A 26,665-nucleotide genomic window follows, 5' to 3' on the forward strand; every position below is an offset into this window, starting at 1 on the left:
TTTGTGAACACGGATCATTCCAAATGCACAGATGTAAGCAAACCCCCAAAACTCAGAATGACTTTCCCTTAGAAACAATGCAATATGTGTCTGTTTTCACGCTGAGCCACAAAACAATTTCCTTAAAGCAGATTGCCTGGGGAACAAGGTAAAAATGCCCTTTCTTCGGTCGTATCCTCCAGAGATTCTGATCCAGAAATTCTGGAACAGACTCAGGAGTGTGCATTTTAACAAGCCCTCCCCCCGCCCCCAAAGAGCTTCTCTGTACTGAGGACCACGGCTCGATGAGCAGGTACCCAGATAAGTGTGTCTCCAGGTGCTGGCTGCACCTCCACGCTCAGTGAGCATTCTTTGGTACCCAGGATACAGGAAACACTTCCCGCATTTCTGCCCATTGGTTATAGGAATGAGGATTCTCCATCTCAGCCTCTGGTAAAGAGCCCCAAGTTCACAGGGCACCCTGGCAAGGCAGCGGGCTGAGAGGTAGGGATGAGCATGGGAGGTGCTCCAGGCGGCTAGCGGGGGCGTCTTCCCACGGTTTACAAGCAAGCAACTCCCAATGGACCTGGCCTACATCAGCCATGGCTCCCTGTGGCCTCTGACCACAGTGGCTGGCCTTCTATGGAGCCAAACTCCAGCCCACAGCCTGTCCCCGATGACACTGTCCCTGATGACACCGTCCCTGAGCTGAGCCCTCACCCCTTATGACGTTTTCAAGGACGGTCAGCACTGAAAACGTCGGGAGACAACTGGAGAGCTGAGAAAAGAGGTTCGCCACGACATCCATGCTGCCCTTCCCCACAGCAGAGTGGGCCTCTGGCGTTCCGGACCTTAACAGGAAGTATGTCGGAGGAGCGAGAGTTGTGGGGGGCTGGTGTCGTGGCGACGGGGTTTCACCCCTTCCTAAAGCATTAAGAATCCAGGCTCCTGTTCTAGTAACTGTTGAGCATAGGATGTAATTTAAATCATACTTGGCAATGCATGATGAAGACGCAGCGTGTAGAGGCTCTCTGCAGCCTGCAGATGTAGACACAGGTGGTGGAACTCTGGGTGGGAGTGACCCCGAAAACCGCCCTCTCCTCAGCAACTGTGCGCAGCTCTGAGCAGACACGGCCACAGACTCCGGGGCCTTCTCTCCTTGTAAGGGAGTCCACATGATGCCAGCAAGAGTACTGGCACCATCAACCCCAGGGAGGGGTCCAGTACAGCCTCTGCCCAGTGTGGTTACCATGAATGCCTTGGGACTCTGAGCAAATCATAAGTACTGGATGGGGTGAAATGACGAAGTAGGCAAGTCCATCTTTGGCAAAGTCGCACTCTCCCCTCCTGCAAGCCCCACTGCCATCTTACTACAAGGCAGCCAATAACCCTTCAATCTAGCCACGTGTCAGAGCCCCCTCAGCTGGCTCTAAAAGGCAGAGATGCCCAGGCTGCCTCCCCAGCTCTACTGAGACAGGAAGTCTACAGGTGGGGGCCAAGAGCCTGGACATCCCAAAGGCCACAGTGATGGGTCCCCTAAGCACCCCAGGCCCTTCAGGTTCCCCCTTTCTTGGATCATGTTTGAACGAGAGAGCCTTGAAGAAAACCCAGAGTGACCAAGATTACAAAGGAGCCAAATGGCAGTTTGACCTGGAATCATGTATCTTTCTTCAGGGATTCAAAACAAAATGTTGCATCCTCGTCTATGTTTGTCAAATAATATTTTTTGTCATGATTTCACTGTGGTGATCAGTCTATATGCACACGGGCTCCTGGTGTCGCCCTGTTGGTGACAGCACAATGCTGGGCTTTGAGAACCTTCTCCACTGGAAGGAATTACTGTGTAAGGAATGCCCAGAATGAATGCTGTGCCAGACTGTGTGTAGTCAGTGGCCGTCCACTACGTAAGACCTCCTGTGATGCAGAGGGCAAATAAGACACCAGCCGAGCAGAAGAGGAGACAGCGTGGAGAGAACACGCACACGTGGACTTGTGAGTTGTTGTACTTGCCAAAGCCAAGATGGCGCTGCTCTGAGTGAGACCTGTTGACCCAGAGCAGGAGCCTTAGCTGCTGTCATGCACACCCTGTCTCTGCCCACAGGACTTGCATCTGACCCAACCAGCTCCACAGTGATGGAGCCTGGGCTGTGCTTTTGCTGCAGGCTGACGCACAGCTTGAGTTCTCTCGGTTTAACTGACAGGTTTTTCGGGACCTGAGCCTAGCGCAGATTTTCTGCAAAACTGTGTCATCTGTAGTCAACCACCCTGAGCTCTAACAAGCCAGCTTCTCAGGCAGGAGTCTCACTGGGCACCTGCTCTGGGCCCCTGAGGCCCACGTGGGTGGCCACACCCCACAGCAGCAAGGACGGCAAAGTGGACAAAATGAGTCACACGGAGACAAGTGGAGAGGAAGGCAGGATGAAAGGACAAAGGACGGGGCTCTGAAGAGCTCTCCTGTCCTGGGCCCTCCAGGGAGAAAAGCTCATTGCACATGGAGAAAGTTTATGAGGAAAGAAAGCACAGATTGCACTGTCCTTGCTCTGTGGCCTAAGGGGTTCTGAGGAAAGTCCGCATGAGCCTGCACAGCAGGGGGCGAGGCCACACAGACCAGGCTGGGCTGCAGGCCCGGCCTTGGCAAGTTCTAAAGGAACCTCTGGCTAAGGGTCGCCTGGACCTGCTTCTACAAGCTATGGCTTGACCACCTGGTGGCTCTTCAGTGGCCAGATGATGACAAGCAGGACTATGTCCTCTTTGGAATAAGGACACAGAAGAGACCTACTGAAGGCCCAGCCCTTTCCTCTACTGACCATCTTGTTCCCTCCCTCCTTTTCTTTTTTAATTGAAGTACAGTTGATTTACAATGTCATGTTAGTTTCAGGTGTATAGCAAAGCAATTCAGTTACATATATTGGGTTGGCCACAAAGTTCGTTCGGGCTCTTCCATAAGATGTTGCAGAAAACCCAAATGAACTTTTTGGCCAGCCCCAATGTATATATATTCAGATTCTTTTCCCTCATAGGTTATTACAAAATATTGAGTAGAGTTCCCTGTGCTATACAGTAGGACCTTGTTGTTTATCTATTTTATATATAGTAGTGTGTACCTGTTAATCCAAAACTCCTAATTTGTCTCTCCTCCCCCTTTCCCCTTTGGGAACCGTAATTTTGTTTTCTGTGTCTGTGGGTCTATTTCTGTTTTGTAAATAAGTTCTTTTGTATCATTTTTTTAGATTCCACACAGAAGTGATATTATATGATATTTGCCTGCTCCCTCCTCCTTTAACTGCCTCACGGGAAGCATAGCTCACAGTACATCTCACGTTAAGGTTCTTCAAATGGGCATCCAGGACACAGTGCCTGGGCCCACACCGGCAAGGCACCCTTTGCTTAATGACCAAAGACAGGCCTCTTCATAAATGTGCTTGTCCAAGTTCCCTCGCTTAGAAAAATCCAGCTATTTAAAAAACCCTTTGTCAGTTTATAGCTCAGGCAAAAACAGTTCATCTTCCTTTCATCCTCTTTGTTTCTTAAGGACCCTGGTGCTCTGGCCAAGATGCCCTGCTTCCCTAGCAGCCTTACAAACACTTCAAGAAACACAGATATGTGTGTTACCAGCCCCCAGGGCCCAGCACATCAATGGCCACTGTTCTTTTTCCACCAATAGATTATTTAACCGGTTACATGTCTAAGTAGCAGAAACTTCTTAAATTTCTCTCCCTGTATATTTTCAAAACAACACATCAAGCTTAAGAGCATCCATTCACAGCTCCAAACGTCATCCTCTGTTCCTGTATCCAAATGCATCTAGACTTCCCCTTTCTCCTCATTTATATCAAGGGGAATCAACTGACATGACCCTCTTCTGTATCTCCTCCCCATCTGCCCCATACTCCACTGCAGACCTGAGCACTGTGGCTTGTCAGGTGGAAAAACACAGAACAGAAAAAGGTAACCACAGAAAGGCCACGGAAGTAAAGATTGGCTTAAGTGTCTTCTTGGAGTGACCATGCTTGGCGCTGGGGAAGAGAGAGCCACTTCATCAGACCGCATTCCCCACTCAGGTCCAGTCGGGGGGTCTTGACAGGAAACACCCTTCACAGCCCAGCAATTACTCCCTTTCACCCACCATCTCTTAGTCAAGCCACCAGCCCTTCGAAGGGGAAACGGTTGCATCTCTACAGTCAAGAGATATATGTGCCCAAGAGAGCACCTTGATGGGAAGAATTTTATGTCTCTATTTTCCTGCCACCCAGCCTGAGGAAGTAGCTTGAACTTGTACCAGGGGCTCACAATTTGTCACGTAGGCCCATCTGCTTTTGTGAAGACCCCTCATACGTCTTCCCGCCTGGCTACCTTGGTTGCCGCTAATAGCATCATTTCATTCCTCCCAATACATGGCTGATCAAAGCTCCCCTTCCCCCCAAAGGCCTGGGAGGCACACATCACTGGCAAGCTGTATGTATGGAGCTGAATCCCGACCACAGGAAGGACTATTACAGCCTGGAGCCGCCTGGAAACTCAAGTGAACATCTACGCCAGGAAGGAAAGATGGGGCTTCGAAGGCACACGCTCAGCAGTAGCTCCTCAGGCCAGTAGCAACTCCAAGGCAGAACAAAGCCAAGGCCACCTGATCCAGCAAACTGCCGGAAGCCCAATCTGTGAGTCTGGCTTTCCCAAAAGCTAAATGGGGAAAACACCCACTGGGGACATTACGGCAGAATCGCATCCAAGTACTTCTCCTTTGAAGGTGCACAGGCCAGAAAATGGTCCTGGTTATACGCACATTTGTTTAACATGATTTTTGGATATAAAGAATCATATTTTCTGCATATGAACTCGAATTCATTCATGAGTGACAACCAATGCTAACTCAGTGTTGGAAAATGAACATACGGTGTCCTCACGGTTCCTAATGGATGGTTTTCTTTATGTTTAATGTCCCTTGGAAGGAGGTGTCCATCAAAAGTTGCCTAGCAACCAGGAACACCTGCAATCGTGCCTCTGCCTGGAGCCCCAGACTCACACATCCATCTGCACGCCCCATACCTCTGTGTGGACGTCTAACTGACACATCAAGATTACCAGCCCCCAACTAATCTTCTGGTCTTTCCCAAAAAAACCCACTACAAAGAGATACTACGTGTTCCAGCCCCATTCCTCCATGCTGGCCCGTTGACTTGGAGGTGAGCAAAGGCCACGTTTGTCCATCATGAATGTAATGTAATCACCTACCATAGGGGAAGGGTTTTTAAGTAGCAAAAAAAAAAGTCCAAAAGGGAGAAGAATGTCTGAATCACCTGATACGGTTGCCTACTGACACGTTGTTCTGGAACACTGGATTCAGAGGACTTTGCAGGGAGAGAAGCAGTCTCTGCAACAGCAAAATGATTTTAGAGTCACAAGTGACCAAAACCACACTACCTATTCTACCAATTCCAATCCATAAAGAAATACCTTTGCTTTTAAGTAGTACCCCTGGCATCAATAATCTGTAACCACAAACGGTTTTTTTTTAAGTTTACTTGAGGTTACGTATTTTTAGAACTTTATCTTTCTAATGAAATTAAAAACATAGCAAAGGGACTCAAAATCGATTCCTTTCTTGACAGGTTAGTCTCATCCAGAGACAAGAAGAATCCATAGCTTTAATGGCTTGTCGAGGGAAATAAACACAGGGGAAAAAAAGGAGCCAGAGAGGTTCAGTTTGGGCCATGATTTTGGTCAAGCTACTTAATTAATCATATAAAATATTAATGAATAAATATTCTATCACAGGAAATTCTGCAAGAGGCTTTGATCAGATTATCAAAGGAAACTGTCTATGCTTTGTGGAATTCTTTTAAATCTGAAGCATACAATTTGGAATGTACATAGGAGACAGCCACGGGAAAATGGAAATTATGGGGTTGCCAAGAATAGAGTCCCAATCTCAGTGAACAAAAGTTTTCTAGCCTCTCGGTAAGAATCAATTAACCAAAACTCTATCTCTGGAATTTGTTTTGCCGGCAACTTGTGAGGGCCAGTCTCCCTCCCCAACCGCTACGGGGTAATTTGTACTATCTCTCTTTCTCTCAACTGCTTTCAAAAGGCTCTTGGTTCAGATACTACCCTTGTCCCTCACTAGTGACAGTGGTTTCAGAGACACCCCCCCTTATGACTGTCAGATTGAAGAGGAAAAGATTTCTTGCTGAATTTCAGACTTAATTGAAGTTTGGGGGCAGTTACCCTCGATGTATTCAAATGCCTCTTCACACACTTTAAGGTAGAAGCATTTTTTTAAAAAGAGAGAAAACACTGAGAAAAACATTATTTTTAAAAAATTCTTAAGATTTCCACCTCGATTTCTTTTAAACTTTAGACAAATAGGTGGGTTTTGACTGTTATCTTCTCCTAGAATATTTCTAGTTCTGGAATGTCTCTTTCTTCTAAAAATTACTCCCCAAATAATGACCGCCAACCACTAAGGCAGCCGCCTTCAGAAGCCGGTGTTTGATGGGTCAGCCTGTCTCCGGACACTTTCCCTTCCAGATCTTTCCGCTGCACCCACCTGGCCACTCACTTGTGGTCCTCGGCTCATCTGAACTGTAGCCATAGTTTTCATTCCCGCTTTTTAACTTTGTCCCAGAAGTGTCTTTGTTTGTCTTCATATTTGCAGATTTCCTAGAATTAGACCATTTGAAAACGCCAAATGTTAATCAGCAATGGACGCTCGTGTCTCACGACTCCACCCAGAGCGTTCACACACGATGAACTCACCACGAGGCCGATGCTCAGGCACTGGCCTCTGGAGGGCGGCTAGCAACGGGATGTACCCTCACAGCCACCAGCACGGCTGTGTAGACGCCCTGTGTCTCGCACACTCCTCTTACGGGGAGAAATGGAACTTTATCATAATAGGTCCATAGACTCCAGTCCCCTGGTGGTTGGTACTCAACTCTCAGACACCAGTGACCAGATAAAGCAGGGCTGGCCAGCTATGACCCACAGGCCAAATCCAGCTCCCTGTCTGTTTTTTTAAATAAAGTTTTACTGGAACCCGTCTGCTTCCATATTGTCTATGGCTGCTTTCCTGTTACAGCAGCAGAGTTGAGTAGTTGTAACAGAGAACATGTGGCCCCCAAAACCCCAAAGTTTCACCATCTGGCCCTTGATAGAAGAAGTATGCCAGCCTCTGAAATAAAGCAAAGGTTGGTGCAGCTTCCCAGAGGAAAGAAGTTTGGCAATGGATATCCAAAGATTTTTAAATATTTATGCTTAACCACTAAGAATTGATTATAATAAGCAAGGGATATACGCAAGGGTATGTGCAAAGATTTATCTGAAAGAATGTTCATTCATGAGCTATTTATACTAGCAAAAGTGCAAACACAGGTGCCCAGCCATAGGTAGGGAACTAGTAAAATAAATGACAATGCATCTCTAAAGTGGAATTCCATGCCACCTGTAAAAATTATTACAGGTGAGAACGCTCGTACACTGCTGGTAGAAGTGTAAACTGCTACACCTACCTTGAAAATTGTATAGTAACATCATCTAAAGCTGAACACATACCTGTCCTATGACCCAGCTTGCACTAATAGATTATACCCAACAGAATACGAAACAGGAATGAGGACTGGCATGCATGTCACCAAAAGACACACACAAGATTGCTTAGTGCAGTAATGTTCGTCACGGTCCCAAATGCCCTTTAAGTGTAAAATGGAAAAATCAACTGCTTATATACCCCTTACTTGGTATTATATAGTAAGAAACCACTGACATCTACATTCAATAATATGATTGATCTCACAGCCTGAGGTTCGAGAAGGCAGACATATCACATGACTTCATTTATATCAAGTTTATACAACTCTAACTTCTGGGGATGTGGAGATAGATGTCAGAAGACATGACCTTTGAGGAAGAGGCAGCAGATGATTTCATGGAGGCCTGAGTAGGGGCTGGGGTCCTGGGGGTGTCCTAGTTCTGCGTCAGCAGTCCAGGTCCACCTGCTTTATGAAAATTAATCAAGCTACGTACTCACGATTTGTGTACTTTTCTATAGTTATATTTTAATAAAAAACTTTATTAAGCAAATGAAACAAAAACATTGCAGGCAAGTATTTGTCAACAGAAATAATCTTCAGAATAGTGTCAAGTGAGGAGAGAAAGATATTAAATGATGTTTGTTATGATCCAAATTTCACAAAACATATACGTGTGTGTACCTTGGTGAACACACGTGTGTAAATATATACGTACTTAGGTAACGGTTACTTCTGGGCAATAGAATTAGGGGTGATCTTAAAACCATTTTTTATAAACTATCTTTACTTAAAAATTCTTTTCTAAAATAAGCATGCATTGATCCTATAGGAAAAATATATATGTGAAATATATATATATATATATATGTTCTTTTAATGCAGTAGAAATCTGTGAGCAGCTAGAGTTAGCACTGTTGACCCAGTGGGAGGGGAAACAGGTACAACACAGGGGCCCCAGTGAGCTGCCCCATTTTTCTTCCCTGAGCCCAATGCACTTGGATCTAAGGGTAAGAGCTGCACACAGACAAGAGCTCAGGCCCTGAGCAAGGTCAGCTGGTTCACATTCGGACCCTTCCATTCTCTGGACAGGAGATACTGAGCACATTACTTAACCTCCCTATACCCCTCAGCTTCTTCATCTACAAAATGGAAAAACAGTCTCATAAAATCATTGGGAGAATTCAGGAAGATAACCTCCACCAAGTGTAAAATAGCCTGACACGCATGCTAGGCACTCATGCTAGCTCTTACTGTCGCTACTTGTGTCATGATTATTATTGCCATTGTTATTGCTGTTCTCTACCCATTGCCTTGAATAGCTGTTGATCACTGTACTACGTTTTGAAATCACCTAAGATCCCAGAGAATAGAATTGACATTACACAGTCAATAATGACGAACAGAAGAATTCAGACCGCCACTCTGCTGGTGATAGCAATTGAGAGAAATTCCAGTATAATTACAGAGGTCAGTTTTCCTTCCTCTCCTCTTGCTCCAAGTCAGGCCCCAAAGGAGGTGTATTTTCAGATTTCTGCTTTGTGGCATCCTCAGAGAAAGAGAATTATGTTATCACCAGAGAGTGACTGGGGTCGAGGGAAAATGGATGGTATCTGTTACATGATGATTATATACATCGTCCTTCACCACAGGTAGCCAGAAGATATTTTAAATGACAACATTTCACATATTAAAATTATCTAATAAAATACTGAAAAGTAGATGGGGTTTTAACACCCCCAACAAAATCACCACTGTCTAAAAATCCTTCCCCTGAGTGTATTTATAATTATGTAAATATTGCAGACATTGAAACTGGCTTTAGTAAGTGCTTGACATAGTTACCTTAAAAGTGCTTGCAGTTACTTCTGGACAGCCGTGAGGATGGCAGGAATTTCTTTGTCCCTCCGCCCTGAACAGTGAGCTGTGAACACTCCTAATCTGTCTGCCTGTTCGGTTTCATTGCCTTAGTCACCCAGCTGGTCTCACTGTCTCTACCACCCCAGAAATTCCAGCAGGACCTCTGCCTGGTTCTTTGACATCCTTGAAATGGTCCTCACATCTCTAGCCTTGACTCAAAGCAGGAGGGCCAACAGTCACAGTACAGAGTGTCCTCTTGTGGAAAGAGTTGGGAATGCCAGACACCAACTAAATTCCACTCCACTTTCCTAAGTGAGGAAGTCAAACTTAGGCAGTAGGAACCCACCTATTTTATTCTGCAGTTAATGTTGCCCTATGAGTTTGTGATTGGCATATGTGTTTTTCAGAGTTGTCCCTTTTTAGTACCTAATTTTGAGTAACATAATCCTAAAGTCCCACAGCTCTGTATGTCTGTGTTGGTTGGTTTTCATTTGTTTTTTATTTTCAGAAAATTGATGTGATCTCAAACTTACCTTATTTCACTTTGATAGCTAGATTCTGCCAAAAAAAAAAAAAAAGGAAGAAAATCACATTAGCAAAATCAGGATAGTTATTCTGAAAATAAAATCTCATCAATTTTTCTAGGTCCCCTGATTTTAAATACTCACATTACTGAGTGTTTGTGATCCAATAGATATTAAGCTTCCCAACAGTGAACTATCAAATGACTTCCAAGCTTAAGGAAAGCAGAATTCGCTATTCACTATCATAAATATAAGTATTTGTGATACTTGGGTACCTGAAATATAGTAGGTGCCCAGTAAGTACTTAGTGAGTACTGAATCTAATTTCTGAGGTTATAAAGACTCTACTGTTCACCATAAAGAGATGCTCTGTGTTCCCAGTCCGTGCTGTCAGTCATTCAGTACTTACCTGTTCAGGCACCATGCCAGTGCTATGCAAGGTGTTATTTCATCTAATCGTCACAACCACCCGAGAGGTAGGTGTTAGCATCATCATATTTTTAACGAACTAGATACTATTACAAGAGTATAACCATGTCTTTAACAGATAAGGAATTTCATTGCTTCAGCACTATATTTCTTTTGTTCTGAAATACATTTTCAATCAATATGTACCAATGTTATCAATTCATACAGTTGTGTCCACACCCCAAAAGCTCTCATTAAATTGCTAATGTTTTTCATCAATGGATTCTTGGACTGGAGGGACTCTAGCGTTTCACAATGGGGAGTAACACACAGCAGCCCCCATCCACCTGGCACTAAAGCCAGTGTGCTTTGCACTTTCGCCGTCCCATCTAGGGCTCCTATGTATCAAGCTTTATCAAGATCAAAAAAATATTCATTTTCCTTATTTTTTGGATAATGTTCTCACTTATCTGCAGTTCTGACAACATCCGCTGATTCACACCTCAAATTGAACCTCAGAAGCAATCTTATTTGGATTGAAGGGGAGAGATTATCTAGTGTCCCTCTGGTAATAGAGGAATGTCACTAGTGTTCCTGTGAAGCTTTGACCCCAAAGCCTCCAGGCCACGCTGAGTGGGGTCCTCAGCCGTCCTCAGTCAGTCTCCAGCAAACCAGGCAGAGTACTGAGAATTCTCCAGGCACCAACAAAGCAGAGCTTTGTTTTAAAATACTCTTTAAAACACTTGCTATTTAATATTTGTAAGCATGGAAATAATTATCATGGGACAATCCAAGGGTTCGCTGGATCCTATACATTTATGTCAAGGTGAAGTGTAGCGTCCATTGTGAATCAACTTTTCAAAGTTAAATGAATGATAAAATCTAGGACAGATCACGATCACACAAACTTTTATTATGTTAATTTACTTAATTCTCATAACCAATCTATAGGATAAGACTTATCCCCATTTTGTAAATGAGGAAGCTAAGAATCAGAGAATCTCCCTGGTGCACATCCTGTGTGGCCACAAACCTTCTTACTAGGCTGGCGTGGGACAGACAAAAGCCTAAGAGATACAGAAGTCCAAATAAATAGAATGTTCTCCAAATATGCCACAATAGCTAATGTTAGAAATAATAATCTGAAGGCAATGAATAATCCTAGTCAGTTCTAAATTAAAATTTAATTTATTCATAGTTTTCATTAAAATCCAGTGGTTTTCTTTTTTTTTTTTTTTTTTTTTGAGTAATGCATCTGTGGCATACAGGGTAACTCCTAGGTAAAAACAAATTCCCATCAAATATGGGTCAACAGGTATTTACTACTTTTCACTTCTGTTTCCTAAAGAATAAAGGTATACCACAGAATTAATTCCCCAAGGACAAACCAAACCCATGCAGGAGCTAAGCCTAGACAATTGCCTAGTTAAGGCTGGACCATGAACTTCACATGGAATATCTCACTAAGAGAACTATTCTGAGTAAAAGAATTAGGTAACATGGTGCCTGGCAGACACGCAAAAAGTGCTCATCGAGTGACAGTTAGTCTTAATAAAATTAAAAGTGCAATTAAACTGACATGTAGCTAAACGTCAAAACTCTAACTTTAAGAAAATTAATTTAATATTCAAATTTAAATATTTAATTTAAATATTCAGTAGGAGTATGTGGAGGTTTCATGAGAGAAAGAAAGACAAAGATGGACACACACACTCAACACTTGGAAAGTCCTGAGCTGTCCATATGACAAACTTCTTGTGGTTTCTGAAATCACAAACTAAATCCAGAATAAGCCCACCCCAATGTTGATGAACTCACCCTAATATTAATAAGCTCACCTATATGTTGGCCTGCCCCCCAAACAAGGCCACTCCTTCATATATCTTGGGGTATATCAAAAGACTTCATTTAGAAGACATGTGTAACTATTTTTATTTACTTTATTTGTACTATTTTTGTTAACAGAAGACCATGTTTTTCTTTCTACCACTACACCAATATTCACCTACAAAAGGAGACTCAGAATTCTACAAAATAGAAAATAATCTTTTGGTGTGTTCAGATAGGTGGGTATTATTCTAGAAAAAACATAGCATCTAAATGACAGATTGGGACAGCCTTATATCCTTGCCAGTAAACACAAAACTCAAATAGTCAGTGTCTTTGATGAGAAAGGCACTGCCTCTTCACCTTCTCAAAGTGTGAAGATCTGTCTTCCTTGGGGGGTTGACTCAGGCCCCAGAGGAATGGCTTCCTTCCTTGAGAAAGTCCTTTCCCTCTCTATGAATGGCATGCATTTCCTTTCAAGGACTCTAAAAGCCAATATATCTTTTGAAAGAGCTGATGAGCTAATGAACTGCAAATGCTTGTACCAAAAGTTCAAAAATATATATAAATCTGTACGAACAACAACAAAAAAGTTACCTTCTTTCTCTCTCCTGGAGACACAGCAGCAGAATATTATAATCAGAACAATGATCAGGATCAAAAGCAATGACAATGATACTGCAAGTAGAACTATGGCCCAGGCAGGTAATGTTGTACCTGGTTTATCAATACTGTCTATAAGGTAGAAAGGAGAAAAATATATATTTTAGTGATGCTTGCCACTGTCAAGGGTATGTAATCACTGATTCTGCCATACTATAAATTAGATTATGTTTTCCAACCATGTTGTAACTATTCAATCTGCTACAGCCAGATGTCAAAGGCCAAGTTCCCTTCGGTGTTCTTAAATATTCAATGCTCTACAGTATTTTTCATTACGGTGTTTACTGCTGCCAATAAATACCAGCCTAGTAACACAGTCCAAGCATTCTCTGGTTAACTCCTCTAAAATTCCTGAGAGGTGAATAAGCAGGGCTGGGCCACAGCTCCCTGAGGTTGGAACAGTGGTTTCCATGCTCTGACATCCTTTACTTATTCAAGAAATGCTTATTGACTGGATATAAGCCCAGGAGTGGGATTGCTGAATCAAAACTCTAATTTGAAGAGATACATGCACGTTTATGTTCATAGCAGCACTATTTACAATAGCCAAGACGTGGAAGCAACCTAAATGTCCATCAACAGATGAATGGATAAAGAAGATGTGGTACATATACACAATGGAATATTACTCAGCCATTAAAAAGAATGAAATAATGCCATTTGCAGCAACAAGGATCAACATAGAGATTATCATACTAAGTGAAGTAAGTCAGACAGAGAAAGACAAATATCATATGATATCACTTATATGTGGAATCTAAAAGAATGAAACAAATGAACTTATTTACAAAACGGAAACAGACTCACAGACTTAGAAAACAAACTTATGGTTACCGAAAGGAAAGGGGATGGAGGAGAGATAAATTGGAGTTTGGGATTAGCAGATACAAACCATTATGTACAGAATGGATAAACAACAAGGTCCTACTGTATAGCACAGGGAACTATATATTCAATATCCTGTCATAAACCATAATGGAAAAGAATATAAAAAATAATATATATATATATATGTATAACTGAATCACTGTGCTGTACCGCAGAAATTAACACAACATTGTAGATCAACTATACTTCAATAAAATAATTTTTTTTAAAAAAGAAGTATGTATTGAGCAGCTACTTCTGGACAAGACTGGAAGGATGACCTTGGTTCTCATTTCCATGTCCCCACCCATGGAGAGTCAAAGCCCAGAGGAAATCAGAACAAACTGAGAAAGAGTCACTCCCAAAGGAACCTAGTGCAAGTCTCCACCCCAGTGCTACCCACACCTCACCTGCAATTCGCTTCTCTTCTAGTAATTGCCCCTCACATGGCTCTCTGGGAGCCACCTTCCTTAGTGTCGACTTTGCCCTCTTGTTCTATCCAGTAGTCATGGAGGTGGGAGAGAGGAAGGATCAGGTGGGGCAAGGCAAGCAGAAAAACAAAGGAGCCAGGATATCACTTGCTGCTTGTTTTGTTCAAATCTGTACAGAGATTAACGGACATATAACTGAAAGTCTCACCTACTCTCACCTGTTTCAAGCTACGGCTCGTCACCAACTTATTTTTGGGAATGGAAACGACTGTGACACTTTTGAAGTTCCTTTCATTTTATTTACACTAATGTGTCTAGTAGTACTTTAACAATGTAAAGGGTTTTTTCCCCCAGAAAGTAATTGCAATGATGTGTTTTACAAGTTGTTGATAGCAAAAACATTTTCCTTAAAAAGAGTTTTGCCGTACACTACTTTAAACAGGGTGCTGAAATAGTGATTGTGCAAAATACATTTTACTAATTAAGCAAGCTAGAAGTACTAAGAAAATTTGTGATTATTATGTTAATTTCTGGACCAAATAAAAAAGTGCAGTCAAAAAGAAGGGAGAGGGAGAGCTGGGAAGAGAAGGAAAGAGAGAAGGAAAGCCATTTTGATTTTTCATAGCCATGTCCTAGCTTTAACTTTCTACTACACATCATATGGTTGTCTAGACTCTAATTTAATTTAATTTAATTTATATGCAATTAAATACTCAGCGCCAGTCAGAGTGGCCACATTTCAAGGGCTCAGTTGCCACAGGTGTAGAACCTCACCTTCATCAGGGAATCCTGTGGGACCATGCCGCCTAGGCATGGGCTGTGGGAACTGCACACGTGTTCCAGACAGCCCTCATCCAGCATTTCACTTCTCCTACTGAACCACGTTGAAGTCAAACCACATGTACATTGGTCAGCTTAAATGTGAATTGCTATTCAAGAAAGTCTGTCACTCTACCCTGAGTGCGTGGGTAGCACCTCAGTGTAAATTTGTGCTATTTTATTAGATGCTAGTCATTAGAAAAGTATTAAAACAGCAGACTTCCTATGAAGGAAGGTAGGGTTTGCTTTTAAATCAACGGCATTCCCGCACTTTGGAACTAGAGATATAGCTGGAAAATGTCTCTTGCATGTTCTTACTTAGAGTTTTCTTTGAAATCATAGTTTCAAAGTTACATTCTCAGAATAAGTTGCAGGAATGGTTAGAGATGATCACTAATGTTCTGGTGTCGACATCTGGTTGCTGATTCATGGGCGAGCAAGGATTCCACTGCAGAATAATCCACAGGCTTATCTCAAAGCAAGGGCTAAAACCCAGGGAACTCTGTGTTTTGAAGAACTATGTAATATAAAAAGATATTTGTCTTTTGCCCTTTGTGCAAGGCTTGTCTGCATTACCTACAATGGTTTTTACATTTCCTTCTTTTTTTAACATCTCACATTCGACGCCATCTTAAATGTCTATGAAATTGACCACTCTCAGGTCCATTCTTCTTACACTTCTGCTCCTATGTAAATTAGACTTAGTCCCCACAAGGACCGTGTCTTATTTTCCTTATACTCCAAGCACCTGGCACATATTGGACACCTTGAACAAATGAATTGATGGATGGATGGACAAAGAGGCTGAATTTCCTTCTGACTCTACATGGAGAAATCTGTACACCAGGCAGTCAGCTGCCTCTGAGCCAGACCTAGGACTCACCTTTCTCCCATATTAAGATGCTGAGACAAGAATTACAGGACTTTTGAAAAGTCAGAACTAATGCCATCTATCTCCGCATCAGTCACCATTTTTCTGAGGTGAGCTGGGACTGATAGAGATAAGAAAAGAGTTACCCTCCAAAAAAAATGAAGGGGGAAGGAACAGGATTATACCCTTCCCTCCAAAAAAAATGAAGGGGGAAGGAACAGGATTATACCCTTCCCATGTCCCATACATGCAACTTTAAAACAAGCCAGTCCCTAAATTGGGAGACTGGGATTAACATAAACACACTCCTGTATATAAAATAAAGAACAAGAACTTACTGTATAGCACAGGGAACTATACTCAATATTTTGTAATAATCTACAAGGGAAAAGGATCTGAAAAAGAATATATATATACATATATATGTATATATATAACTGAATCACTTTGCTGTACAACTGAAAGTAACACAACATGGTAAATCAACTCTACTTCAATTTTTAAAAATAAAAATAAAATACAATAAAGTGTATGGTCCAAAAACAACAAAACAAGCCAGACCCTTCACATCCAGAGAGGAATACGGCTCATCCCCTCGCGCCACAGAAAACAGAATCCCAAGCATCTCCTGGAATGTTTATTGTGCACACGGATTCAGAGCCCACCTCCCGTGATGCTGAGTCAGGGGTCTGGAATTGGTACCCCAGGGGATTCTGATGCAGGTGGTTGGCCACCCACACTTTGAGAATCCCCAAATGCAGCCAAAATGTAAGTGCCGCCCAAGCAACCTGCCACCTTATGGGGCACCCCTATATTCTCCCTCTCTCTGATGTGATGATAAAATTATTAAGCCCAGAACTGCATTTAGGATATTCACAATCAGACCACTCTATGGAAGCTTCCTGACTCACAGAGCCCTTTGGGCTTTGCGTCAGTGGCACCAATCAAATCTCATGGCCACCGTGTCCCTGTGCGCCCTTCGGCCTTGGGCTCACTCATCGGTAACAATTCTCACCCCACCAGGCTGTTCAGAGACTCGAGAGATGGGGGTCAACGTGCAGAACGCTGTGAAGTCCAGCACACGTGTTCAGGATGTCCGTGGTCATTTTAATTCGGTCTGTTGAACTCTTTTACACACTGAAGTTTGCAAATCATAGGAGCTTTCATAGTAAAAGGGAGCCAGCTGGGGTTAAACATTAAGGTCTGGCTCAAGAGCCAAGCTTGAAATTCTTACTGGAAAAAGTCAGCACACTGTTGACCTCCTCGGACCCTCTCTGTCAGGGGTGTTTCCTCCCCTGCTGGAGAAAGCGCTCCGCGTGCCAGCTTCTGTCATCTGAGCCTTAGCGTAACAACTTTCCTCTGATCTTGCACAGAGGCAGCCAGCGATCCCCAGGGAGGGCCTGTTTAAAGGACGGGAGGCCACCTCTCTGGGGTTGGGGACAGAATCAAGAAAGAGAGCGGGTGATGTTGTGCCCCGCCTGCCTCTCGTGTCCCTTAGTTCAACCACCAAGTTCAATGAAGCAATGCCTGCACTCGCCTAAAAGCCCCAGGCTCTCAGCAAAATGGCAGCCACAGGGCTCATTCTTTGCTTGGGGGGGGGGTCAAATTTCCCACGGAGCTTCCTACCTAAGAAAGACTTAAACCCTCTACTCCAGGGGAGCCCAGAGAAAAGTGTGGGGTGTGCACTGTGAAGAGATGTAATTTAGGATTGGAGCTACACAGAAGAACCTTCCTTACTTTAATAATAACTTTTAATTTATCATAGAGTACTTACATATATGTACACACACGCATATATATCATGGGTACTTTTGTTTAGCATGAGGCTAATTTTTAAATGAGCACCTTTACAGTGGGTTGAAAGAAAAAGAAACAATAGTCATATATTGATAAAGCAAAAATCGTGATGGTGGACAGAAAACAGAACCTTGGAATGATCTCATCCATGACCCAACCCCTTTGTCATGCAGATAAGACACTCAGGATAAGGACTCGATAAAAGGGTCAAGGGCGCTCAGAGCAGGAAAGCCCCAGGGGCTCTCACTCATGTCTTTCTATTCTGCCATGTTGGGTCTCCAATCTGGAAGAATCCTTCTGGGGAAGTTACAGCCCACGTCTTAAAGGAAACAGGGAATCTAGGTGGACACCAAGCCTTACTGAAGGGTGTGGGTGTGATGGTTCAAGGTGAATAGCAGATTTGCAGGCAAGGATAGGTATACTATACCTGAGAACCCACAAATAGTGACTAAGGAAGGTTATCTCCAGGGTCAACACAGCTCGCCTTCCTCCCTACGTTCCTTCACACACTACATGCACATAAGGGCTGCATGACTGGATTTACTGTGTGGTTTTAATCTCAGCTCCGAGCTTGTCTTTTTCCCATCTGTGAAGACAAGGAAAATAGTATTTCCCAGATGCTCTCACAGGAATGCCCAGAGTTTTAAAAGGGCACATAGAATTTCTCAAAACCAACAGGATGACTACAAAATGTCACCACCAGCATGGGCAAAGCATGCTCCTGACTAGAAGGGACACAGGAGATCTCTGAATCCATAAAATAAGTGATAACCATCGCACACTCTCCTGTCCTGTGGGCTCTGGGACAGGGACTGTCCTAAGTGCTCTCGGTGTTTTAACCCACTTACTTCTCACAATAACAACTACCCTATAAGGTAGGGATTATTACTATCTCAGTTTCCCAGATGAGAAAACTGAGGCACAGAGAGGTTTGCACTTGCGTAAAGTCACACTGCAAGTAAGTAGGCAAGCTGGGGGGTGAGGCCAGGCTGTCTGGTGTCCAAGACTGTGAATAGTAGCACCTGATGAGGCTGGGTCAGGAGGTGGGGCCTTGGAGAGTTTCCATTTCAGTAACCCCTAATCCTGACTGCTCAGTAATTTGGGAGCGTTTCTTTATTTTTTTTTATTTTTTTTATTTTTTTTTTTGTGGTACGCGGGCCTCTCCCTGTTGTGGCCTCTCCCATTGCAGAGCACAGGCTCCAGACGCGCAGGCTCAGCGGCCATGGCTCACAGGCCCAGCCATTCCGCAGCATGTGGGATCTTCCTGGACCGGGGCACAAACCCGTGTCCCCTGCATCGGCAGGCGGACTCTCAACCACTGCGCCACCAGGAAAGCCCTGGGAGCTTTTTTTTTAAATGCCAATTCCCAGACTCCACACAGACCACGTAAGTCAGAACCTCTGAGGCGGGGCCTGAGAATCAGCAAACGTGTTAAAGCGCCCTTGACAGACAGCCAAGGAGAGGGAACGTCTGCCCTCTGCTCCTCCCCACCTCATTTTACGGGCAAGAAAACTGAGCCCCGAAGGCCAGTGACTCGCCCAACATCACACAGCTAGTGCCAGAGTGCCCGCCAGGACGGTCACTCCCACCACTCTTGTCTGCTCTCGAAATGACCACATCCCACAAAACTCAGATCGTACCAGGAATCACCACAGCCTACAAGGTTCTCACGTGTCCGAAAAATATGGCTTCACTTTCACAGTTCACAGCCTACACACTTGTAAGCATGTAGAGAAAACAATCCAGACGACCAGACAGAGGACTGAGGGACCTTAGCTCATGGTAGGCATGATGGGGGCCTTCACCTTCTAGCTGTATGTACGTCTGGGATGCTTCAAGTCTGTGTTACCTCTATAATGGAGAAAATAGAATTTTTTTAAAAAATTAGCCTGCGACCTTTCAATATGCTTTTCTTTAAAGAATCAATGTGTGTAATACAACCTTTTGGCTTGAACTCACTAGACTTCCTAAGCTGCCAGTATTATTCTTCTTTCAGGGACTTGAAAGGATTATTCCGGACAGGAACACAAATTCCTTGCACTTTCAGGAATGAGTGGCAGGACTGATGCTTTTGTCTGACTCCTGAAGAAGCTTGAACAAGCACAGCCTCGTGCATCTCCAGCTCTTTGTAAACGTGGCTTTGGTTCTACAAGCCAGCTCTCCCAGCCAAGGCAGGAACGAGGCTTTCAGATACTAAAACCTGCATAAAACACACAACAGGCAGCCAGCCACCAGCTGCTCTCCATCTTGATGAATAATTTAGAAACAAATTACCCTTCTCCAAATGAGTCCAATAAAGTCAGACTCATTGCAACACACCCCCAAGGCTCTCCTCTGTGAAACTGTCATGACTCCAGCTGCCATAATTAAGGCCACTCACTTCACTGGTCCCAGGCTAAGAAGAATTCAGCTGAATCAAACCCCATCACGGGAAACCGAATGTCCCTTGCCCTTCCCCTAAAAAGAGAAGCTTTGTAGGCAAGCTAATGACCAAATCCATTTCTGTGAGGCATCATCATAGACCAGAGCTCTTCTCTGCATTATTACCTTGTTAAGGTGTGTGGTTTAAACAAATCCATTCCATTTGGTGCCAATGGAACTTTTTTCAATCTTCCCTTTCAAAGCCTGGACCATACTTTGTCATATTTAAATTGCTTAAAAGCAAGCTGGGTTGGCTCCTTGGAGAGCTGGCTGATTCCAGGCTGGAACAGGGGAAAGGTGAAGACAGTTCGGAACATCTTACTGAGCCAAGTGGAAGGAGATATGGGGATATATGTACACATATAGCGGATTCACTTTGTTATACAACAGCAACTAATACACCATTGTAAAGCCATTATGCTCCAATAAAGGTGTTAAAAAAAGAACTAAGAGGGACACATCGGAAGTACAGCAGAGCCAGCTGGAAGGGACTCCCACTGGCCGAATCTGGAGGAATCTGAGCGTCACAATGAGTAACGATGGAAATAAATCATAACGTATTGGATAAAAATGCGTCCATACTAAAACTGTAAGAATTTTTTGAAAAAATAAGAAAAGGAAGGAAAGAAATGCCTCTTATTTACAGAACAATGCCAAACTAATAAATATAGAAAAATGATGGAACCAGAAAAATCTCTTTTACAACCACTATAGAAATAAATGATTCAGGCAATGACTAATCCATGAATGCAGATGTTATTATGTGATAGACAGTCAAGAAACAAGATAATCACACAGTACTTGTAGATCAGATATTAATTATAAAGGCCAAAAAGGTACCTTTACAATGGAGAAATCTGGGGGACACCACCTTACCCAAATGATCAAACTTATTACCAATAATAGAGAAAATTGGCATCACATGTCCACATGACATTACCCATGTCTTGCCAAAAATATTTAACCTCAATCAAAGTATGTTGGGAAAATTCAGACAAATCCATATTGAAGGGTATCTTGCAAAAATGGTCTGGATCCTTCAAAGATGTTTATATCGGGAAAGACAAAAGGTGGGGGAACCACTGGATGTTAAAGGAGACAGAAGAAGACCTGACAGCCAAAGGCAATGCATGGCCTTTAACTGGATACTGGTTTGGGGGAAAAAAATCTAGAAAGGACAGTAGGGGAAATTTGAATATGGACTGAATATTGTATAATAGTATTGTATCAATGTTAAATTTCCTGACTGCCAACTACATTGGGGCTATATAGAATGGCCTTGTTCTTATGATACACATGCTGGGGTATTTAGGGGTAAAATGTCATAAAATCTCCAACTAAATCTCAAATGGTAAAGAAAGGAAGAAAGGAAGGAAGGGAGGAAGGAAGAAGGAAAGAAAGAAAGAAATTTTAAAAGGAGTGAGGGAAGGATGGAGGAAGGAAGGAAGAAAGGAAGGAAAGAAAGGAGGGAGAGAGGAAGGGAAAGAAAAGCTAAGAGAGAAGCAAACATGAGAAAATGTTAACATCTGTTGTATCTAAGTGAAGATACATTGGTATTCATTGTACTATTCTTGCACCAACTTTTCTAAAGGTTTTTTAATTGTCCAAAATAATAAGAAAGCAAGCTAGGTTTGAATTCTAGCTTCATCTTCATATACAGTCTTGGTAGGAAATCAGCTAAAATCCTTTGAATTTAATAAGCTGAAATAAGTTAACCTCGACTTAAAACCGAAGAAAACACAGATTTCTGTGTCCTTTACCCTCAAAGACACTGATATTCACCAGAACCAGGCCAAAGCTCTGGCAGTCTGAGTCCCCATTCCTAATGGCAACAACCGGCTGGAGCCCATACAGCTGCTCCGTGTCGATGGGGATGCTGTTTGGTTCCCAGCAGGCCCCTGCACTCTGTCTTCTACCTGACATGTGGATTCACTCATGCTTTAATTTCTGTTGTCTGCCTGGTCTCTGGAGACATCTGAGTTGGAGACAAGGGCCAGACATCAGGAGTGCAAGCTTGTGATGGTACTGCAGTGGGGATCAATCCCTGCAGTGCAAAGCTCAGGATGACTGGCGCTAACCACAGCTTAGGCTCTGAATGGCTTTTTACAGGTTCACAGAGACATCATCTGTTATGCGGTGAATTGTCCGTCCCCAAAATTCATTTGTTAAAATACTAACTCCTAGTGCCTCAGAAGGTGACCTTATTTGGAAACAGGGTTGTTGCAGATGGAATTTAGTTAAGATGAGGTCATAGGGTGGCCCCTGATCCAATATGACTGGGGTCCTTATTCAAAAAAGGAAATATGGACACGAGCCACACACACAGGGAGAACATCATGTGAAGATGAAGGCGGAGATCAGGTGAGGCAGGGTCTACAAGCCAAGGGACACCAAAGATTGCCAGCCAACCACCAGAAGCTGGGGGAGAAGCTTGGAACAGATGGGTCTTCAGAAGGAACCAACACTGCCCACACCTTGATCTTGGACTCTTAGCCTCCACAGCTGTGAGAGAAACCATGTCTGTTGTTTAAGTCCCCAGTCTGAGGTTACAGCAGCCCCAGGACACTCGCAAAGCTTCCAGGGCTGCTCACAGGGGGAGGGCAGAGGGGACGGGTGAGGAGACTCTGGAGACACACTGGCGAGGCCACCTCTGCCATCGACTATCAACGTGGGCAAGTTCCAAACAATGTGTCTCTGTCGCCTCATCTTTACATCAGGAATAATAACCGCATCCACTCATAAGAAAGTTGTGTAATTTGGTTAACATTTGAGAACTGCTTAAAACAGTGTCTTTAAAGAGTAGATATATGTACATGTATAACTGGTTCACTTTGCTGTACAGCAGAAACTAACACAACATTTTAAATCAAGTATACTCCAATAAAATTTTTTTTAAAAATAAAGTGAAACACTGATTTGGGGGGAAAAAAACACATCTTTACTTAATAAGAGCTATGTAGTACTGTTTTTTATTTTTATTATTGTTATTATCAATCTTGCTATGGCTGTAACTTTATTCCAAACTTTGGAAGATCTAAGTGGAAGTGTTTTCATAGTGGGAAGAGTTTTGGACCAAGGGAGAAGTTCCTCCTGGCTTTGGGATCCCTTTGTGCCATCAGCATAAGACCTGGAATGGAGTGTAGTCCTTCTCTGGGCCTTCCTTCCTTTCCTCTTTTGTAAAATGAAGGCATGAAACTCAGCCCCCGCCCCTGTGCTTTCTAGTTGGCCCAGGGGGCCTTCGAGGTCAAGCAGGTTCAGAGGCCCCATGAAGGTTTGGTCAGTTTGGTGTTTCCCAAGGACCCTGCAACAGATTTTCTTCGGGATCTAAACTTTAAACTTACGTCATTTTGTGAAGTTAAAAAAAAAAAAAAAGAAAAAAAACATAGACCTGGTACTTTGAGATACACTGCGGATTTCCTGGGTAAAAAATTGAGCTCTCCTAATCCCACTAAGATTGGAAGGAATCCTTGAGAACGTGCATGACCTCCTCAGATACTGAAAGAGCTCACTTCCTTGGCCCAGGGGATGGGATCAGACAGGAACAATGAGTGAAACCTAGAGAAAAACATTGAATTCAAGTATTTACATCTGAACTTGATGATATTTTATAAGTAATTGTCAAGATTCTCAATGGTTTCCATATGTAAGTAGAAAAGAGAGAAGCACTTGAAGACAGAGTTTTAAAAGTGAAATTACAAGGTCATGAAGCTGACACAAGTCATTTGTCTCCATTACCATCCCCACCTGAGATCAAGATCACCGTGCAATTCTCCTGGGCATCACTGATTAAGCAGCACAACATACAAAATGTAAAGCATGCAATAATAATCCACTTTGTATAAAGCAAAAAGTCTTCACTTACCCAAGGGAGGCTGAACCACAGTAAGATTTACAGTTACAGACTCGTGGACATGCAGCCGCTTCATCTCAGCCACACACGTCACAGTGCCATTGCCCTGCGGCGTCAGAGCCAGAACGCTCACTGCACTTTGAAGGTCCTCAGGCTCCCGGACGGAGTAATAGCTCGAATGGCTCACCGGAACCCCAATCTCCCAGGAAAGACGTGGGAGTGGGGTCCAGCCCAATGCGCGGCAAGTCACATTACAAGGCTTATCCTCCATGACTACTAGACTGCCTTCAGGAATGAACAACCGCCCCATAACTAAAGAAGAAAAGAGAAATGTTTGGAAGGAATGATCATGCTTCTCGGTGACAGATGTCTTTAAAATTTTCCTTCAGATCACATTGCATGAGCGCTACCTTCCGAGCACAAGTTGACTGTGTCTGTATCTGGAAACCTTAACTCAGGTTTGATCTGTGTATTTAACTTATACCTGTCAGGTTCACAGAAGAAGGGGAGGTGGCTCACGAGAAAACATAGATTCCAGAGAAAATGAATAGATAAAAATCAGGATCCAAGGGAATATAAATTACATGGGAAAGAGAGGGCGGATGTGCCCACCATGGAGGGCTGCACAACATCTGCAGTGGAGTTGCAGACTTGCCCTGGGCTGCCCTAGGAGCCAAAGCAAAACGGGAAACAACCTTTACATTCTTTTCATCGTAAGGAGAACACATCTCAAAGTTTCATGGGAAGCAAGTCTCTCCTGGCCTTTGGTCAGTCAGATTCATTTTATTTTTGAGTTACATTTTTAAGGATAATTTCCTATGATATTGCCTTAAAATATTTTTCTAGGTACACATTAAATAAAAATCTAATCTAATTATAGAAATAACTACCTTAAATTCTGTATCAGAATATATTACTTAGATCAATTACTTTAAAGTTTTTAGTAAAGACACGCTTGCATATGCCAGGGTTCACACCGTAAATGACCCATCTGAAAATAGCACCTGTATTGCTAATGTTACTAAAATAACCTGAGGATGGGCCCCGGTAAAAACACAGCATTAGCGAACTACATAGACAGTGAAACATTCAGATTAAAATACCCTAAAACTCCCTGCCACGTAATATAATGGAAAGAACACTGGACTAAGAATCAAAAGATCTGTTCTGGATATCGGCTTTCCCACAAACTTGCCATCACCGTGGGTAAGTCACTGAAATGTTCAGGCTCTCTGTTTACTACCTGGTGAACAAGATGATTTAACAAGATCAGTGGTTTTCAAACATTTTGGTTTCAGTAACTTTTATACTCTTAAACACCACTGAGGACTCCAAAGACCTTTGATTTACATGGGTTCTATCAATATTTTCCATATTTGAAATAAGAATTAAATATTTGCTTATTCTTTTCAAACATTTGTTTTAAAATAACATGAATAACCTATTACCTGTTAATATGGATTAACATATTTTTATGAAAAATATCTTTATTTTTAACCCCAAATAAATTAGATGACATGTGTTCTATTCATGCAAATCTCTTTAACATCTGGCTGGACTCTCATATCTGCTTCTGCCTTCACTCTGTTGCAATATATTGCCTTCTTCGGAGTATATGAAGAAAATCTGACTTCACACGGATATATGGTTGGAATGGTTAGGAAGCTTTTCAGATAATCATGGATGTTCTTTGATACTACTGATACACCAAAACTTGACAAGCAGTGGTTGCCTAACGGTTAGTTACACCGTGGAAACTGAAACTGTATTAAGGCACTTTCATGCCGTTACATTAGAATCCACTGCTCCAGATGGCATTTTGAATGGAACTTTTACCCTTGCACGATTTTGTATCATTATACATCAGTCATCTGGAAAACGCCGGTCCACTGAGTTATGCAGACCTTCCCAATGTACAGTGGGAAAATCCCTGTACACTCATGACAGTGAGTGAGAAAGGCAACTAAAATCTTAGTATTACCATGGAAACAGTCATGACCACAGAGACCACCCTGAAAGAATCTAGGGGTTGCCTGGGAGTTTCCAGACTAGACTGAGCTGGATCAGCTCTGAAAGCTCTTCTTACTCTGAAATGTTAATTTCCAGTTATTCCTTTCTTGAATAATGTCTTGGAGCAAGTAAAGCACCTTAGCTATTTCAAGGATTACTGTAAATGCAGGAGTGAGAAGGGAACAGATTTGTCCCTTCAGACTACAGGATCTTGTGTTTATTCTTTTTAGTTCATTCATTGTTTCATTGATGGAGAGGTTTAAGATGACAGAAACTGGCTGTAGGGGGCTGGTATTGCTTCAGTTAGTAACAGTTGATCTTGAACTCAAGGCTTAGTGGCCTTCAAAACACAAGAGATCTAGAGTTTGGTGTGTGATTAATTGGTGTATGGGCAAAAATACAGCAATCTGAAGCATTTCCTTTTTCAGTATTTGTGATCCACCTTTCCCACTGGCGTTCACAAAGGTCATCCAGTGGCATGAGAAGCACTTTACACAGGGTGATGGCTAGAATATTCACGTAGATTTTGGATGACTCAACATGGAGTTATATAAGTTCTCTTTCTTTTTCTTGTGGATATATGGGAAGGGAAAAAACAAACTTTAGAAAATTCACTTTCAAAATAAACTGGATGCTTCCTCTTTTTTCATGGTTCTTTTCCCTTGAAGAGACCCTGTTGCTCAGAGAACTTCTGTTTCTCTAAGAGCAAAGTGCCATTCAGCCCAGTGCAACCAGGGTAAATGGATGGAGTTCTGTCTCGATCTATGGGTTCCTTCCATGTGACCTTGAGGAAGACTTTAACTTCCCTAGAT

At 42.8% G+C, this 26,665-nt stretch overlaps 1 protein-coding gene across 4 annotated transcripts in view; it reads right to left on the reverse strand.

Annotated features, from left to right (window-relative positions):
• Positions 1-26,665, reverse strand: part of IGSF5 (immunoglobulin superfamily member 5) — a 43,074-nt gene that overhangs the window by 2,954 nt on the left and 13,455 nt on the right. For 2 of the 4 annotated variants that reach the window (XM_082839752.1, XM_082839750.1), the window contains 5 exons: positions 23,856-24,155; positions 12,722-12,859; positions 9,899-9,923; positions 6,527-6,639; positions 5,277-5,350 (listed from right to left, as the gene is read on the reverse strand). In XM_082839752.1, the coding sequence (XP_082695878.1) occupies positions 5,277-5,350; positions 6,527-6,639; positions 9,899-9,923; positions 12,722-12,859; positions 23,856-24,155 (650 nt within the window). The remainder of the gene's footprint in view (positions 1-5,276; positions 5,351-6,526; positions 6,640-9,898; positions 9,924-12,721; positions 12,860-23,855; positions 24,156-26,665) is intronic. The other 2 variants (XM_082839751.1, XM_082839753.1) reach the window with 2 other exon arrangements.

This window comes from Leucopleurus acutus (genome assembly GCF_964270905.1).
Source record: "Leucopleurus acutus genome assembly, chromosome: 5".
Lineage (NCBI taxonomy): Eukaryota > Metazoa > Chordata > Mammalia > Artiodactyla > Delphinidae > Leucopleurus > Leucopleurus acutus.